Genomic DNA, 17,666 nt, shown 5'->3' with positions numbered 1-17,666 from the left:
TTTAAATCAGCTGTGTAGTGCTAGGGCAAAAAACAAAACGTGCACCCAGGGGGGCCCCAGGACTGCGTTTGGGAAACCCTGCTCTACTGAACTCTATGGTGACCCCTGATCAAACCGGAAGTGGTTCTATTCTATCTGACCCCAGACTGACCAGGAAGTGGTTCTATTCTATCTGACCCCAGACTGACCAGGAAGTGGTTCTATTCTATTACATTTACATTTTAGTCATTTAGCAGACGCTCTTATCCAGAGCGACTTACAGTTAAGGAGTGTATACATTTTCATACCAGCCCCCCGTGGGAATCGAACCCACAACCTTGGCGTTGCAAGCGCCATGCTCTACCAACTGAGCTACATCCCTGCCGGCCATTCCCTCCCCTACCCTGGACGACGCTGGCTAATTGTACGCCGCCCCATGGGTCTCCCGGTCACGGCCGGCTACGACAGAGTCTGGATTCGAACCAGGATCTCTAGTGGCACAGATAGCACTGCGATGCAGTGCCTTAGACCACTGCGCCACTCGACTGACCATTGACCCCAGACTGACCAGGAAGTGGTTCTATTCTATCTGACCCCAGACTGACCAGGAAGTGGTTCTATTCTATCTGACCCCAGACTGACCAGGATGTGGTTCTTGCGGTCGAGGCGTTCCCAGCTGCGGTCGTGTTTAGGGTTGACGGGTACGACCACGTGATGTACGGTCTCTGGGACAGAATCCTCTCCCTTCAGGTCTACCCAGGTGGGGAAGTGCATGATACGCTCCGACAGCTTCTTTACGTCGAAGGAGTGGAGCGTCGCTGAGCACACTATCACCTGGTAGAGAGAGGGGTACACAGTCTGAGCACACTATCACCTGGTAGAGAGAGGGGTACACAGTCTGAGCACACTATCACCTGGTAGAGAGAGGGGTACACAGTCTGAGCACACTATCACCTGGTAGAGAGAGGGGTACACAGTCTGAGCACACTATCACCTGGTAGAGAGAGGGGTACACAGTCTGAGCACACTATCACCTGGTAGAGAGAGGGGTACACAGTCTGAGCACACTATCACCTGGTAGAGAGAGGGGTACACAGTCTGAGCACACTATCACCTGGTAGAGAGAGAGTAATATATATATTAGGTTAACACATGGACACACACACACACTAGGGGTCTTGTACCTGAAGTCTCTTGCCGTCCGAGGTGACTTGAGGAATCTGGTTGTAGACTCTCATGATGAAGTCAGTATAGCCCGCAGAGAGAAGACCATCCTGGAGTGGAGATAACATGATATTTATGTTACACTGCTTTATATAGGTTACACACTAGGCAGTGGTCTGTAACCAGGGGTCTGTAACCAGGGGTCTGTAACCAGGGGTCTCCAACAGGTAGATCCCCAGCTAACAGTATCTACCAGCCCACTTACGAGTAGCTCACCAAGCAATTCTGAAAGAACATGCAATTTTTTAAAAATCTGTTCCATCGCAAACGGTCATAAAGAAGCTCCTGGCTACTATCCAATCAAAGCCACATTGACATTATCCCACCCCTGGTTAGCCACTATTGGCTTAAAAAGCCAAACCTAACACAATATCTGCCAATTCATTTCCAGCACTATCGCCCCCATCACTCCGTGTGTAGCCAGTTAGTGACACTAATGATAACAGTCTTGTGGGTAGACAAAGACTTTCCCAAAAACCTTCTCAATTAAAATGTTAACTGCAGAGTAGGCTTACCTGACAAAGACAGCATAATTATTTGTATCAAATTGGGTGGCCATACCACCTTTGCAAACTCTGCCATGACATGCTGCAGCCTAAAATACACAATGCTAGACCGACACATTCCTCTTTCTAAAATGTGCAACTAATGGGGAATTACACAATCTTTTTTTTTTTTACAATTATATATTATTTTTTTTACCTCAAAACTGGTCTTCTGATGTGATTTAAGCATTGACATGGTCTCAGAACATCCATTTGTTGTTTCTATATTATTAACTGTACACTGAACAAAAATATAAAAACGCAACATTTAAAAAAAGTGTTGGTCCCATTTTTCATACATTGAAATAAAAGATCCCAGAAATGTTCCATAAGGACAAAAAGCTTATTTCTCTCAAATTTTGACCTGACTGCAGTTTGGAGTCGTAACCAACTTCAGTGGGCAAATAATCAGCTTTGATGGCTACTGGCACGCTGGAGAAGTGTGCTCTTCACGGATGAATCCCGGTTTCAACTGTACCGGGCAGATGGCAGACAGCATTTGCCTTCCCAGTCATGTGAAATCCATAGATTAGGGCCTAATCAATTTATTTCAATTGATTGACTTCCTTATATGAACTGTAACTCAGTAAAATCTTTGAAATTGTTGCGTTTATATTTTTGTTCAGTGTAATTTTGAGAGTAAAAAAAAAACACACCCAAAAAATACAAAAATAATAATAATAATAATAATGCATTTTGTTTTTACCAGGAAAAATAAAACAGAATTCCAGAAAATACAGAAGATGATAATTTTATGGGGCCCTTAAGTTGTTTATTAACCATTATTTTACCAGGTATATTGACCCATATCTTGTACACCAAGGACCCGGAGAAGAGTTGCAGGGGAGAGGAGAAGAGAAGAATGTGCCTATTTGAAAGCTGGTGACATGTTTAATATATTTTTTTTAATAGCTCATGCTAGAAATGTTTGGAGGACCCCTGCTCTGTTTTAGGCAACACAGAACAGCAAGATAATATAAATTAACAAGACACCCGACAGTCAGAGGTACATACACACTCATCCAGGACCAGGAAGCGGACTTGAGACAAGGTGAGTTTCCCTGTAGAGATGAGGTCGTCAAGACGACCTGGCGTTCCAACCACCATGTCCACCTGAAAGGGAGAAATAGCGGAAGAGGATGGAGAAAGTTTTATAAAATGTTATTTAACTACTTAAAAGTGGAACTGACAGCATTTTAACTACTTTGCAGATACGAAACAAATCTTAATATCAGTCAAAAATATCAAATTCCCAGTTTATGCTGCAACACCAACTTTATACGAGGTTTTAAAAATAGGTTATATTTGACTCAACATTCTATGATGTACACTAAGGTATTGTTGGCAGAATACATGGATGTAGTTGAATGCATGATTAATATAATTCACCAGTACATTTCTTGGTAGTCCAAAAATATATTGCTATCAGGTTGTAAATCACAGCTGGCCTGGTACATTGTTTGCTGCCTCCATTCGGGATGCACTGTTTCAGGTTCAATGACTCAATATTCTGGATAAAAACTGACGAATGTAACCAAGGCTGGAAATGTCAATCCAATCCGACTAGCCAGGGCAATGATCACTAGTCAGTCATAACGTGGCTAGTAGGCTAGCGTATCTGTTTTGTAGCAAGCTAAAAACACTGAGCCTAACGTTAGCTAGCTGCTGGGAAACAATGTCAAACAAAAACCAACAAGGCCCGCGGGCAGAATAGGACACACAAGCCAGTATAAATGAGTCAACAGTTGAGTCATCTACTTTATGAAAGTATAGCCTGATTCGATCGCGTCGGTGAATTCAACTTCAAATTGTGCCGCTTTCGCGTGTCCGGTTTACAGCGGAGGGAGAGTGTACAGACACATGCCACCGTCCTAGCTACGCTACTAAAATGTCGCAGTCTGGCTTCAGTTTTTAAAGCTTGACAATGAATAACCAAAAAAAATTACCTGCAACAAAATCACCATCGCAAAGGAGAAACATGTAGGCGTATTACAGCAACATTTTAGCATTAGACTAGGCTGGCTACTCAACTAGACAGACATTTAGACATATCGCAACTACACTGGTGATCCATGCAGTTCAGTTTAAAATGTTACAACATTATAATAAAAACATTATAAAAAGGGTCATATTTTTTCTAATAAAACAAAATGATCAGTTTAGGTCACAGTTTGACGTTTTTTTTTTGGCAAACCAAAAATAGGCTATATCTGGTGAATTTGTTGTGTTTATGCGCTGATTGAGTTTGACACCCCTGGGCTACCGTATCTACTTACACCACATGACAAAAAACGGCCGGTTGTGGCACAGCCCAGGAATGAACCCGGGTCTGCACCGACACTGTGATGCAGTGTATTTAACATGCATGTCAAAAAATAACAAATGTTTCCTGATCTTTCTTATCTCTCAGATATAGGACAGACACTTCAGAACAAACTTCCTTTTGGGACCATCTGTTGTTCCATGTAGTGAAATTGTTATTCAATTCGTTTCTATGGGCTAATAGCAGTAAGGCCCAAAACATTTTCTCATCAAATAATGTTTTTTTGATAGTTCAAGGGGTCTTAAAAATCAAAAAGCTAAATTATCCTTGGTAAGACCTTCCATATAGCTTATTAGGGTTAGGGTTAGGGTTAACCCCCCCCCAGACTCCCATGGGGTTAATAGAACCTACCCCTTGCTCCAGTACAGCCAGCTCCCCCCCCCCCCAGACTCCTATGGGGTTAACAGAACCTACCCCTTGCTCCAGTACAGCCAGCTCCCCCCCCCAGACTCCTATGGGGTTAACAGAACCTACCCCTTGCTCCAGTACAGCCAGCTCCCCCCCCCAGACTCCTATGGGGTTAACAGAACCTACCCCTTGCTCCAGTACAGCCAGCTCCCCCCCCCAGACTCCTATGGGGTTAACAGAACCTACCCCTTGCTCCAGTACAGCCAGCTCCCCCCCCCAGACTCCTATGGGGTTAACAGAACCTACCCCTTGCTCCAGTACAGCCAGCTCCCCCCCCCCAGACTCCTATGGGGTTAACAGAACCTACCCTTTGCTCCAGTACAGCCAGCTCCCCCCCCCCCAGACTCCTATGGGGTTAACAGAACCTACCCCTTGCTCCAGTACAGCCAGCTCCCCCCCCCAGACTCCTATGGGGTTAACAGAACCTACCCCTTGCTCCAGTACAGCCAGCCCCCCCCCCCCAGACTCCTATGGGGTTAACAGAACCTACCCCTTGCTCCAGTACAGCCAGCTCCCCCCCCCCCCAGACTCCTATGGGGTTAACAGAACCTACCCCTTGCTCCAGTACAGCCAGCTCCCCCCCCCCAGACTCCTATGGGGTTAACAGAACCTACCCCTTGCTCCAGTACAGCCAGCTCCCCCCCCCCAGACTCCCATGGGGTTAACAGAACCTACCCCTTGCTCCAGTACAGCCAGCTCCCCCCCCCCAGACTCCTATGGGGTTAACAGAACCTACCCCTTGCTCCAGTACAGCCAGCTCCCCCCCCCCCAGACTCCCATGGGGTTAACAGAACCTACCCCTTGCTCCAGTACAGCCAGCTCCCCCCCCCCAGACTCCCATGGGGTTAACAGAACCTACCCCTTGATCCAGTACAGCCAGCTCCCCCCCCCCAGACTCCCATGGGGTTAACAGAACCTACCCCTTGCTCCAGTACAGCCAGCTCCCCCCCCCCCAGACTCCTATGGGGTTAACAGAACCTACCCCTTGCTCCAGTACAGCCAGCTCCCCCCCCCCCCAGACTCCTATGGGGTTAACAGAACCTACCCCTTGCTCCAGTACAGCCAGCTCCCCCCCCCCCAGACTCCCATGGGGTTAACAGAACCTACCCCTTGCTCCAGTACAGCCAGCTCCCCCCCCCCCAGACTCCTATGGGGTTAACAGAACCTACCCCTTGCTCCAGTACAGCCAGCTCCCCCCCCCCAGACTCCCATGGGGTTAACAGAACCTACCCCTTGCTCCAGTACAGCCAGCTCCCCCCCCCCAGACTCCCATGGGGTTAACAGAACCTACCCCTTGCTCCAGTACAGCCAGCCCCCCCCCCCCAGACTCCCATGGGGTTAACAGAACCTACCCCTTGCTCCAGTACAGCCAGCTCCCCCCCCCCAGACTCCCATGGGGTTAACAGAACCTACCCCTTGCTCCAGTACAGCCAGCTCCCCCCCCCCCAGACTCCTATGGGGTTAACAGAACCTACCCCTTGCTCCAGTACAGCCAGCTCCCCCCCCCCAGACTCCTATGGGGTTAACAGAACCTACCCCTTGCTCCAGTACAGCCAGCTCCCCCCCCCCCCAGACTCCTATGGGGTTAACAGAACCTACCCCTTGCTCCAGTACAGCCAGCTCCCCCCCCCAGACTCCTATGGGGTTAACAGAACCTACCCCTTGCTCCAGTACAGCCAGCTGGTCTCTAGCAGGAACACCACCGATGATCAGAAGATCTCTGTAATAACACCCAGCGTTACACACATACTGATAATACACCCAGAGTTACACACATACTGATAATACACACATACTGATAATACACACAGCGTTACACACATACTGATAATACACACATACTGATAATACACACAGAGTTACACACATACTGATAATACACCCAGAGTTACACACATACTGATAATACACCCAGAGTTACACACATACTGATAATACACCCAGCGTTACACACATACTGATAATACACACATACTGATAATACACACAGAGAGAGCGACACTGACAGACAGACAGAGCGACACTGACAGACAGAGAGAGCGACACTGACAGACAGAGAGAGCGACACTGACAGACAGACAGAGCGACACTGACAGACAGACAGAGCGACACTGACAGACAGACAGAGCGACACTGACAGACAGAGAGAGCGACACTGACAGACAGAGAGAGCGACACTGACAGACAGAGAGAGCGACACTGACAGACAGAGAGAGCGACACTGACAGACAGAGAGAGCGACACTGACAGACAGAGAGAGCGACACTGACAGACAGAGAGAGCGACACTGACAGACAGAGAGAGCGACACTGACAGACAGAGAGAGCGACACTGACAGAGAGAGCGACACTGACAGACAGACCGACACTGACAGACAGAGAGAGCGACACTGACAGACAGAGAGAGCGACACTGACAGACAGAGAGAGCGACACTGACAGACAGAGAGAGCGACACTGACAGACAGAGAGAGCGACACTGACAGACAGAGAGAGCGACACTGACAGACAGAGAGAGCGACACTGACAGACAGAGAGAGCGACACTGACAGACAGAGAGAGCGACACTGACAGACAGAGAGAGCGACACTGACAGACAGAGAGAGCGACACTGACAGACAGAGAGAGCGACACTGACAGACAGAGAGAGCGACACTGACAGACAGAGAGAGCGACACTGACAGACAGAGAGAGCGACACTGACAGACAGACAGAGCGACACTGACAGACAGACAGAGCGACACTGACAGACAGACAGAGCGACACTGACAGACAGACAGAGCGACACTGACAGACAGAGAGAGCGACACTGACAGACAGAGAGAGCGACACTGACAGACAGACAGAGCGACACTGACAGACAGACAGAGCGACACTGACAGACAGAGAGAGCGACACTGACAGACAGAGAGAGCGACACTGACAGACAGAGAGAGCGACACTGACAGACAGACAGAGCGACACTGACAGACAGAGAGAGCGACACTGAGACAGAGAGAGCGACACTGACAGACAGACAGAGCGACACTGACAGACAGAGAGAGCGACACTGACAGACAGAGAGAGCGACACTGACAGACAGAGAGAGCGACACTGACAGACAGAGAGAGCGACACTGACAGACAGAGAGAGCGACACTGACAGACAGAGAGAGCGACACTGACAGACAGACAGAGCGACACTGACAGACAGAGCGACACTGACAGACAGAGAGAGCGACACTGACAGACAGAGAGAGCGACACTGACAGACAGAGAGAGCGACACTGACAGACAGAGCGACACTGACAGACAGAGAGAGCGACACTGACAGACAGACCGACACTGACAGACAGAGAGAGCGACACTGACAGACAGAGCGACACTGACAGACAGAGCGACACTGACAGACAGAGAGAGCGACACTGACAGACAGAGAGAGCGACACTGACAGACAGAGAGAGCGACACTGACAGACAGACAGAGCGACACTGACAGACAGAGAGAGCGACACTGACAGACAGAGAGAGCGACACTGACAGACAGAGAGAGCGACACTGACAGACAGACAGAGCGACACTGACAGACAGACAGAGCGACACTGACAGACAGACAGAGCGACACTGACAGACAGAGAGAGCGACACTGACAGACAGAGAGAGCGACACTGACAGAGAGAGCGACACTGACAGACAGAGCGACACTGACAGACAGAGAGAGCGACACTGACAGACAGAGAGAGCGACACTGACAGACAGAGAGAGCGACACTGACAGACAGAGAGAGCGACACTGACAGACAGAGAGAGCGACACTGACAGACAGAGAGAGCGACACTGACAGAGAGACCGACACTGACAGACAGAGAGAGCGACACTGACAGAGAGACCGACACAGACAGACAGAGAGACCGACAGTGACAGAGAGACCGACAGTGACAGAGAGACCGACACTGACAGACAGACAGACCGTGACAGACAGACAGTGACAGAGAGGTATGTACTGTACTGTACCTGAGCTTGGGATTGTCCACATATCTCTTGCACTGGTTAACGTTGTTGAGAGTCTGTTCAGCTAGCTCTTTAGACGGCTCAATGATCAGAGCTTTGGGACCACTGGACACAGCTTTCACCTCTGACACCTTAGCACTGCCTACATCAGAGAGAGGGAGACATTCAACTACTAGGGTACCAATGGGGAAAGGGGAAAAAGTAATGGTGTTTGTATATTCAGGATGGTATCTAAAGGTGGCAGGGTTATTGAGGTAATAGTTGCTAAACAGTATTCATTGGTTAGTTTCTCACCTGTCTGGCTGGACTAGACCACACCCCCTACCTGTCTGGCTGGATTTGATCACACCCCCCCCTACCTGTCTGGCTGGATTTGACCACACCCCCTACCTGTCTGGCTGGATTTGACCACACCCCCTACCTGTCTGGCTGGATTTGACCACACCCCCTACCTGTCTGGCTGGATTTGACCACACCCCCTACCTGTCTGGCTGGATTTGACCACACCCCCTACCTGTCTGGCTGGATTTGACCACACCCCCTACCTGTCTGGCTGGATTTGACCACACCCCCCCCCCCTACCTGTCTGGCTGGATTTGACCACACCCCCTACCTGTCTGGCTGGATTTGACCACACCCCCCCCCGCCTACCTGTCTGGCTGGATTTGACCACACCCCCTACCTGTCTGGCTGGATTTGACCACACCCCCTACCTGTCTGGCTGGATTTGACCACATGTCCCTCAGCAGCTTGGTCCAGGGCTACGAAGCCCGTCTTGGGGGCGTTCTTAAACTCCTCCCCCCCAAAGTTAAACTTCAGCTCTGCATTCTGTCAGAAGGAGAGAAGAGATGAGTGAATATTGGTTGGAGCTCTACATGTGAACAGTGAATATGTGTAGATAATTGTATGGCTTACTGTTCCTTTACAAAACAATATAAATAGTATTAATGTCATATAGGTATTTACAGTGCCTTCAGAAAATATTCATACCCCCCCTGATTTATCCACATGTTATGTTACAGCCTGAATTCAAAATTGATTAAATATCCCCCCTCACCCATCTAAACACAATACCCCATAATGACAAAGTGAAAACATGTTTTGAGACATTTTTGCAAATGTATTTAAAATGAAATACAGAAATCTAATTGACATAAGTCTTCACACCCCTGAGTCAATACATGTTAGAATCACCTTTGGCAGCGATTACAGCTGTGAGTCTTTCTGGGTAAGTCTAAGAGCTTTGCACACCTGGATTGTACAATATTTGCCCATTATTCTTTTAAAAATTCTTCAAGCTCTGTCAAGTTGGTTGTTCATCATTGCTAGACAACCATGTTCAGGTCTTGCCGTAGATTTTCAAGCAGATTTAAGTCAACACAGTAACTCGGCCACTCAGGAACATTCAATGTCGTCTTGGTAAGAAACTCCAGTGTAGATTTGGCCTTGTGTTTTAGGTTACTGTCCTGCTGAAAGGTGAATTCATCTCCCAATGTCTGGTGGAAAGCAGACTGAACCAGGTTTCCCTCTAGGATTTTGCCTGTGCTTAGCTCCAATCTGTTTCTTTTATATCCAGAAAAATTCCCCAGTCCTTAACGATTGCAAGCATACCCATAACATGATGCAGCCACCACCATGCTTAAAAATATGGAGAGTGGTTCTCGGTAATGTGTTGTATTGGATTTGGGCCAAACATAACGCTTCATATTCAGGACATAAAATTAATTTATTTGCCACATTGTTTGCAATTTTACTTTAGTGCCTTGTTGCAAACAGGATGCATGTTTCGGGATATTTTTATTCTGTACAGGTCAAGAGTGTGCAAAGCTGTCATCAAGGCAAAATATATTTGGATTTGTTTAACACTTTTTTTGGTTACTACATGATTCCATATGTGTTATTTCATAGCTTTGATGTTTTCACTATTATTCTACAATGTAGAAAACAGTAAAAATAAAGAGAAACCCTTGAATGAGTAGATGTGTCATAACTTTTGACTGGTAGTGTGTGTGTGTGTGTGTGTGTGTGTGTGTGACCTTGAGAACACAGGAAGCAAAGAAGGGCTGGTTCTTCAGATGAGCTGGGATCTCAAACGCCAAGCCCAGGTCAGTACCTGAGAAAGAGAGAGAGCGCGAGTCCTTACTGTCCGAGACAGAGTAGAAAGGTATCTGACACAGAGATAGACTCAATGACTCGAAACTGGACTCGAGACCGGTCTTCAGTACTACTCAACACTGGCTCTCAACCTATTCATATCCCAAAATAAATGATCTCACTACAATACATTTTAGTTAGCAAAAGTAGATAAGATCTTGCTACCATGGAAAGGAAAATACCTGTCTATTTGTGGACAAATCCCCCTGATTAACTCTTTAGTATTATCCCAGTTTACCTATTTACTTATGGTCTTGCCTCCACCCAGCGACCTGTTTTTTAAATTATATCAGCAAAACATATTCCATTTTATTTGGAACGGCAAGCCAGACAAACTGGCCTATTTACATAATCATATTAGCAACCCATGCTAGTTGTTGCATCTTTAAAAAACCTCCCCTCTCTATATTTAAAGCGGACATTTTAATCTCTGTCACATGAAACCACTCACATGCGCAGTGGCTTTTGACAACAGTGTTTTCCCGTTAATTGCATTATGGAATGAACATTTGCACGTATCCTAATTTTAACTCCAACCCTGTTCCTGGAGAGCGACCCTCCTGTAGGTTTTCACTCCAACCCTAGTTTTAATGAACCTGATTCATCTTATCAACCAGCTAATTATTAGATTCAGGTGCGCTAGATTAGGGTTGGAGATAAAACCTACAGGAGGGTAGCTCTCCAGGAACAGGGTTGGAGTTAACCTACAGGAGGGTAGCTCTCCAGGAACAGGTTTAGAGTGAAAACCTACAGGAGGGTAGCTCTCCAGGAACAGGGTTGGAGTTAAAACCTACAGGAGGGTAGCTCTCCAGGAACAGGGTTGGAGAGCCCTGATCTACACGGTACGCACAACACAGGAATGCAGCTAACCATTTTTGGAGAAGGAGAGGTGTCCGTTGTCCAGATCCAGGTAGCATCCCATGGTGTCATGCATGGTGAACTCCTACAGGACACACACACACACACACACACACACACACACACACAGACAACTGGTGACTGACTGTCTGTCCAATGGCTCCCTACACCCCCTAAATCAGGGTTTCTTAAACTATGGGTCGGGACCCAAAGTAGGCCCTGCAGGTGCCATGACATTGTGGGAATTTCAGATTCTCTCTGACAGTCGTTTAAGTTTACACTGAAAACATTTTACCATCCGAAAATTATAAAGCGGATCTTCAACGCTACGGATTGAATAGAGCCATAGGTAAATGTTTGGGTTTCTATAGCGTACCTCTCCATAACTGTCAAACTGTTTGTTGTGAGATTTCTTCCCCGTTCCTCCGAAGCCAAAGCCGTACTTATCGGTACCTGGTAACACCACAACAACAGTAGTGATTGTTAAAACATCGACAGACCGCTATACAGCGACAGCACAGTAAACATTGATGGTTTATTTGAAAAGTACACACACACATTGAATAAACAATCAGCTGACGCTCATTTCACCCGTCCAATGAATGAACTGGACTTAGTGTGTAGACTTGCCTAAGTCCAAAGCTGCCTGGCTGGTACACCAGCCGATCCTACAAAGGCCCTGGTCACGACATGATACCTCATAATAGTACTTCCCTAGAGGTGGAGAGAGATGAGAGAGAACGAGCGAGAGAGAGAGATGAGGAGAGATGAGGCGAGAGAGAGGGATGAGGAGGGAGAGAGATGAGAAGAGATGAGGCGAGAGAGAGAGATGAGGAGAGATGAGGCGAGAGAGAGAGATGAGGAGAGATGAGGCGAGAGAGAGAGATGAGGCGGGAGAGAGAGATGAGGAGAGATGAGGCGGGAGAGAGAGATGAGGAGGGAGAGAGATGAGAAGAGATGAGGCGAGAGAGAGAGATGAGGAGAGATGAGGCGAGAGAGAGAGATGAGGAGAGATGAGGCGAGAGAGAGAGATGAGGCGGGAGAGAGAGATGAGGAGAGATGAGGCGGGAGAGAGAGATGAGGAGGGAGAGAGATGAGAAGAGATGAGGCGAGAGAGAGAGATGAGGCGAGATGAGGCGAGAGAGAGAGATGAGGAGGGAGAGAGATGAGAAGAGACAGAGCATAAACATTAACAATACATAGAAGGTCAGTTTCTAACCTTGGTGGCAGCATGTGTACATTGGTGATGATAGCTTTGGTAGTGTACGTTTTGTGTGTGTGTGTTTCTTACCCTTGGTGATGGCTTTGGTAGAGCGACAGCCGTGCCATTCTTTAAACTCCCTGCTTTGACAACACAGTCCGTCCGGTCCAATGGCTGGAGGGGAGAAGGAGAAGGTAAATAGAGAGGAGAGGGGGGGGGGACAGAGGTAAAAAAAATGTAGGCTGCCATCTTGAAAATCAAAACTGGTACACTCACCGAAAGCTGTGCTTCGGTCATACGGGTTCATCTGCCATTTGTTGAAGACTGGAACAGACAGAAACAGACAGGTCAAAGGTCGCTAATACAACAGTATCTGGCATTATAAAAACAGGTTGTTTGGATCCTGGTTGCTGATTGGTTGAAAGCAGGGAGTTATAGCAATACAATCTCCGCACGGGCTCTGGCTGGGCCAATCAAGGACATTCAGAGACCTGTCCCGAAGCCACTCCTGTGTTGTCTTGGCTGTGTGCTTAGGGTCATTGGAAGGTGAACCTTCGCCCCAGTCTGAGGTCCTGAGCAGGTTTTCATCAAGGATCTCTCTGTACTTCGCTCCGTTCATCTTTCCCTCGATCCTGACTAGTCTCCCAGTCCCTGCCGCTGAAAAACATCCCCACAGCATGATGCTGCCACCACCATGCTTCACCGTAGGGATGGTACCAGGTTTCCTCCAGACGTGATGGTTGGCATTCAGGCCAAAGAGTTCAATCTTGGTTTCATCAGACCAGAGAATCTTGTTTCTCATGGTCTGGGGGTCTTTAGGTGCCTTTTGGCAAACTCCAAGCAGGCTGTCATGTGGCTTTTACTGAGGAGTGGCTTCCGTCTGGCCACTCTACCATAAAGGCCTGATTGGTGGAGTGCTGCAGAGATGGTTGTCCTTCTGGAAGGTTCTCCCATCTCCACAGAGAAACTCTAGAGCTCTGTCAGAGTGACCATTGGGTTCTTGGTCACCTCCCTGACCAAGGCTCTTCTCCCCCGATTGCTCAGTTTGGCCGGGCGGCCAGCTCTAGGAAGAGTCTTGGTGGTTCCAAACTTCTTCCATTTAAGAATGATGGAGGCCACTGTGTTCTTGGGGAACTTCAAAAGCTGCATAATTCTTTTTGTACCCTTCCCCGGATCTGTGCCTCGACACAATCCTGTCTCGGAGCTCTACGGACAATTCCTTCCACCTCATGGCTTGGTTTTTGCTCTGACATGGATACACACCTGTATTGAGCAGGCCTATGCCATCTTAATTTACCCAGTTCATCAAGCGATTTACCACTTAAATAACAATTTTACCATTACGTTATGCAGTTAGATTGTTTTTAACAAAGTCACATTTATTGTTTTAATGTATGCATTAACGCATAAATGTCTCCATCAATTCAGATAGCACCGGCCGGTACGCCACACCGGATAGCACCGGCCCACTTCAAGCACTGATGACAGGGAAAAGAGATGTCTGTCTGTCTGTCTTACCTGCTCCACCTGTCTTCACAGCAGTCCTCCCCTTCTTCCCCTCCTGCTGGTCCTTCAGAGTCTCATACACTATCTGGATCACTGGGATACTGAAGGCCTGGGGAGGGAGGACAGGGAGGGAGGACAGGGAGGGACAGAAAGAGAGAGAACGAGAGGAAGGTGTAGTATTTGATGTTTTGAGTTAAAGTCAACTTGTGAGTAGTTAGCATATTATACATCTAGATTTCACTCTAGACCTTTACATTTTATTGACAGTAGTACCATTACTTTCATGGGAGAAAGGGGGAGCCAATGTCTTTAGACTAGAGTCCAGTAGGTTCTGGTTTAGACTGGAACTATGGTCTCCAACAGGTCCAGATCCATGTAGCTCGGAACCCAACTAGGAGTAGCTCACCAAGCAATTCTGAACATGTTTGTTCCATCGCAAACTGTCACAAACAGTAGCTTCCAGCTACTATCCAATCAAAGCCACATTGACATTATCCCACCCCTGGTTAGCCACTATTGGCTTAAAAAGCCAATTATAAAATGGGTGGTTCGAGCCCTGAATTATGATTGGCTTAAAGCCATGGTATATCAGAAATATACCAAGGGTATGACAAAACATATTTTCACTCTTCTAATTACATTGGTAACCAGTTTATAAACAGCAATAAGGCACCTCGGGGGTTTGTCATACATGGCAAATATACCACGAATAAGGGCTGTATCCAGGCACTCCTCGTTGCGTCGTGCTTAAGAGCAGCCCTTAGCTATGGCACATTGGTCATATACCACACCCCCTCGGGCCTTATTGCTTAAACATAACACACACACACACACACACACACACACACACACACACACACTAGCTAAAGAGCTGGCTGGGTTTTTCGTGCATCGGCAGGACAGAACAGCTACGTCCGGTAAGACGAGGGGTGGGTGTGTGTCTATTTGTCAATAACAGCTGGTGCGCGATGTCTATTATTAAAGAAGTCTCAAGGTTTTGCTCGCCTGAGGTAGAGTACCTCATGATAAGCTGTAGACCACATTATCTACCAAGAGAGTTTTCATCTATATTTTTCATAGCTGTCTATTTACCACCACAAACCGATGCTGGCACTAAGACCGCACTCAACGAGCTGTATAAGGCCATAAGAAAACAAGAAAATGCTCATCCAGAAACGGCGCTCCTAGTGGCTGGGGACTTCAATGCAGGCAAACAAATCCGTTTTACTTAATTTCTACCAGCGTGTCACATGCAACCACAGGAAAAAAAAAAAACTCTAGACCACCTTTACTCCACACACCGACGCATACAAAGCTCTCCCTCGCCCTCCATTTGGCAAATCTGACCATAATTATATCCTCCTGATTCCTGCTTTCAAGCAAAAACTACAGCAGGAAGTGCCAGTGACTCGCTGAATACGGAAGTGGTCAGATGAAGCGGATGCTACGCTACAGGACTGTTTTGCTAGCACAGACTGGAATATGTTCCGGGATTCATCAAGAAGCCATGGATTACAGGCAACATCCGCACCGAGCTAAAGGCTAGAGCTGCCGCTTTCAAGGAGCGGGACTCTAATCCGGACGCTTATAAGAAATCCCGCTATGCCCTCAGACGAACCATCAAACAGGCAAAGAGTCAATACAGGACTAAGATTGAATCCTACTACGCCGGCTCTGATGCTCGTCGGATGTGGCAGGGCTTGCAAACTACTACGGACTACAAAGGGAAACCCAGCCGTGAGCTGCCCAGTGACGCGAGCCTATCAGACGGGCTAAATGCCTTTGCTGCTCGCTTCAAGGCAAGCAACACTAAAGCATGCATGAGAGCTCCAGCTGTTCCGGACGACTGTGTGATCACGCTCTCCGTAGCCGATGTGAGTAAGACCTTTAAACAGGTCAACATTCACAAGGCCGCGGGGCCAGACGGATTACCAGGATGTGTACTCAGAGCATGCGCGGCACAACTAGCAAGTGTCTTCACTGACATTTTCAACCTCTCCCTGACCGAGTCTGTAATACCTACGTTTCAAGCAGACCACCATAGTCCCTGTGCCCAAGAATGTAACCTGCCTAAATGACTACCGCGCCGTAGCACTCAGGTCGGTAGCCATGAAGTGCTTTGAAAGGCAGATGACGCAATCTCAATCGCACTCCACACTGCCCTTTCCCACCTGGACAAAAGGAACACCTATGTGAGAATGCTGTTCATTGACTACAGCTCAGCGTTCAACACCATAGTGCCCACAAAGCTCATCACCAAGCTAAGGACCCTGGGACTAAACACCTCCTCTGCAACTGGATCCTGGACTTCCTGACGGGCCGCCCCCAGGTGTTAAGGGTAGGCAACAACACATCTGCCACACTGATCTTCAACACTAGGGCCCCTCAGGGGTGCGTGCTCAGTCCCCTCCTGTACTCCCTGTTCACCCACAACTGCGTGGCCAAGCACGATTCCAACACCATCATTAAGTTTGCTGACGACACAACAGTGGTAGGCCTGATCACTGACAACCAGGGGCGGTGTGTTCAATAGGGCGATATGGGTGACGCACTGCCAAACGGGAAAAGGAAGGGATTTTTTTTCTAATCAATTACAGTGATCCCTCGCCACTTCGCGGTTCACTTATCGCGGATTCGCTATTTCGCGGATTTTCATAATGCATTTTTTTTTTTGGGGTGCATTGTGCTCTGCATTCTGATTCGCTAAAAACTCACTCCCGCTTCTTGTATCAAAACATGCTACGAATTGTGCTATCATTTTGTCGTCTCGTGCAGTTATGTGTACGTACATAAAACAGCTTGGCAAATTTACATTAAGTTGGCCAAATTATCTTGTAATTTCGAACATCTCCTAAACCCATAATGTCGACGAAACGGCCTGGACCGACAAAAGCACCTGCGGATGGGCCCAAACGGCGGAAGATGCTACCTATCTCAGATAAAGTTAAACTTCTGGACATGCTAAGGGAAGGTAAATGACAAAGCCACAAAGCGACGATGAAAGAGAAGAGGGAGAAGAGGACACGAGAGATGAGGAGGAAGGACTAACGCTTGGTCGCTTAGCAACCATGGTGCGAATGGCCACTGAACTTAAGCGAGTAGCTGAGGAATGGGACCCTTTGATGAGCCGTTCATTACAGTTCTCCAACGTAATCGATGGTGGCATGTCGGTGTACAAGGATCTTTTTGCAAAGAAGAAAAAAGAGCGACAACAGCTGCCTATCACTATGTTCTTCTCCCGAACAAACACACCTGCACCGCGGGCTTCAGAAGAAGAGAACACTGCAGAGCGCAGTCAGGATGCAGCGGCCCAGTCTGAAGAGCAGTGAAACGGCCTACACGTGAGTCACTGTATTTGTATACATGTAATAGTTGCTAATTGTAAAAAAAACAAGTTTTCTATTTCGCGGATTTCACTTATCGCGGGTCATTTTCGGAACGTAACCCCCGCGATAAACGAGGGATTACTGTATATCACGGCAA

General features: G+C 47.7%; 1 protein-coding gene across 1 annotated transcript in view; it reads right to left on the bottom strand.

Annotated features, from left to right (window-relative positions):
• The window catches only part of ddx1 (DEAD (Asp-Glu-Ala-Asp) box helicase 1), a 35,926-nt gene that overhangs the window by 13,960 nt on the left and 4,300 nt on the right, over positions 1 to 17,666 (bottom strand). Inside the window, exons 5-17 of the mRNA XM_084199135.1 lie at positions 14,196 to 14,292; positions 12,954 to 13,001; positions 12,768 to 12,851; positions 12,107 to 12,190; positions 11,853 to 11,929; positions 11,489 to 11,561; positions 10,501 to 10,577; positions 9,178 to 9,292; positions 8,468 to 8,606; positions 6,139 to 6,199; positions 2,763 to 2,861; positions 1,164 to 1,253; positions 622 to 813 (exon numbers count right to left, since the gene is read on the bottom strand). Coding sequence (XP_084055261.1) covers positions 622 to 813; positions 1,164 to 1,253; positions 2,763 to 2,861; positions 6,139 to 6,199; positions 8,468 to 8,606; positions 9,178 to 9,292; positions 10,501 to 10,577; positions 11,489 to 11,561; positions 11,853 to 11,929; positions 12,107 to 12,190; positions 12,768 to 12,851; positions 12,954 to 13,001; positions 14,196 to 14,292 — 1,236 coding nt within the window. The remainder of the gene's footprint in view (positions 1 to 621; positions 814 to 1,163; positions 1,254 to 2,762; positions 2,862 to 6,138; positions 6,200 to 8,467; positions 8,607 to 9,177; positions 9,293 to 10,500; positions 10,578 to 11,488; positions 11,562 to 11,852; positions 11,930 to 12,106; positions 12,191 to 12,767; positions 12,852 to 12,953; positions 13,002 to 14,195; positions 14,293 to 17,666) is intronic.

Source organism: Coregonus lavaretus (genome assembly GCF_964263955.1).
Source record: "Coregonus lavaretus genome assembly, contig: HAP1_SCAFFOLD_1394, whole genome shotgun sequence".
NCBI lineage: Eukaryota > Metazoa > Chordata > Actinopteri > Salmoniformes > Salmonidae > Coregonus > Coregonus lavaretus.
Note: the sequence above shows the minus strand (reverse complement) of the source record. Positions and strands in the feature narration are given on the sequence as shown.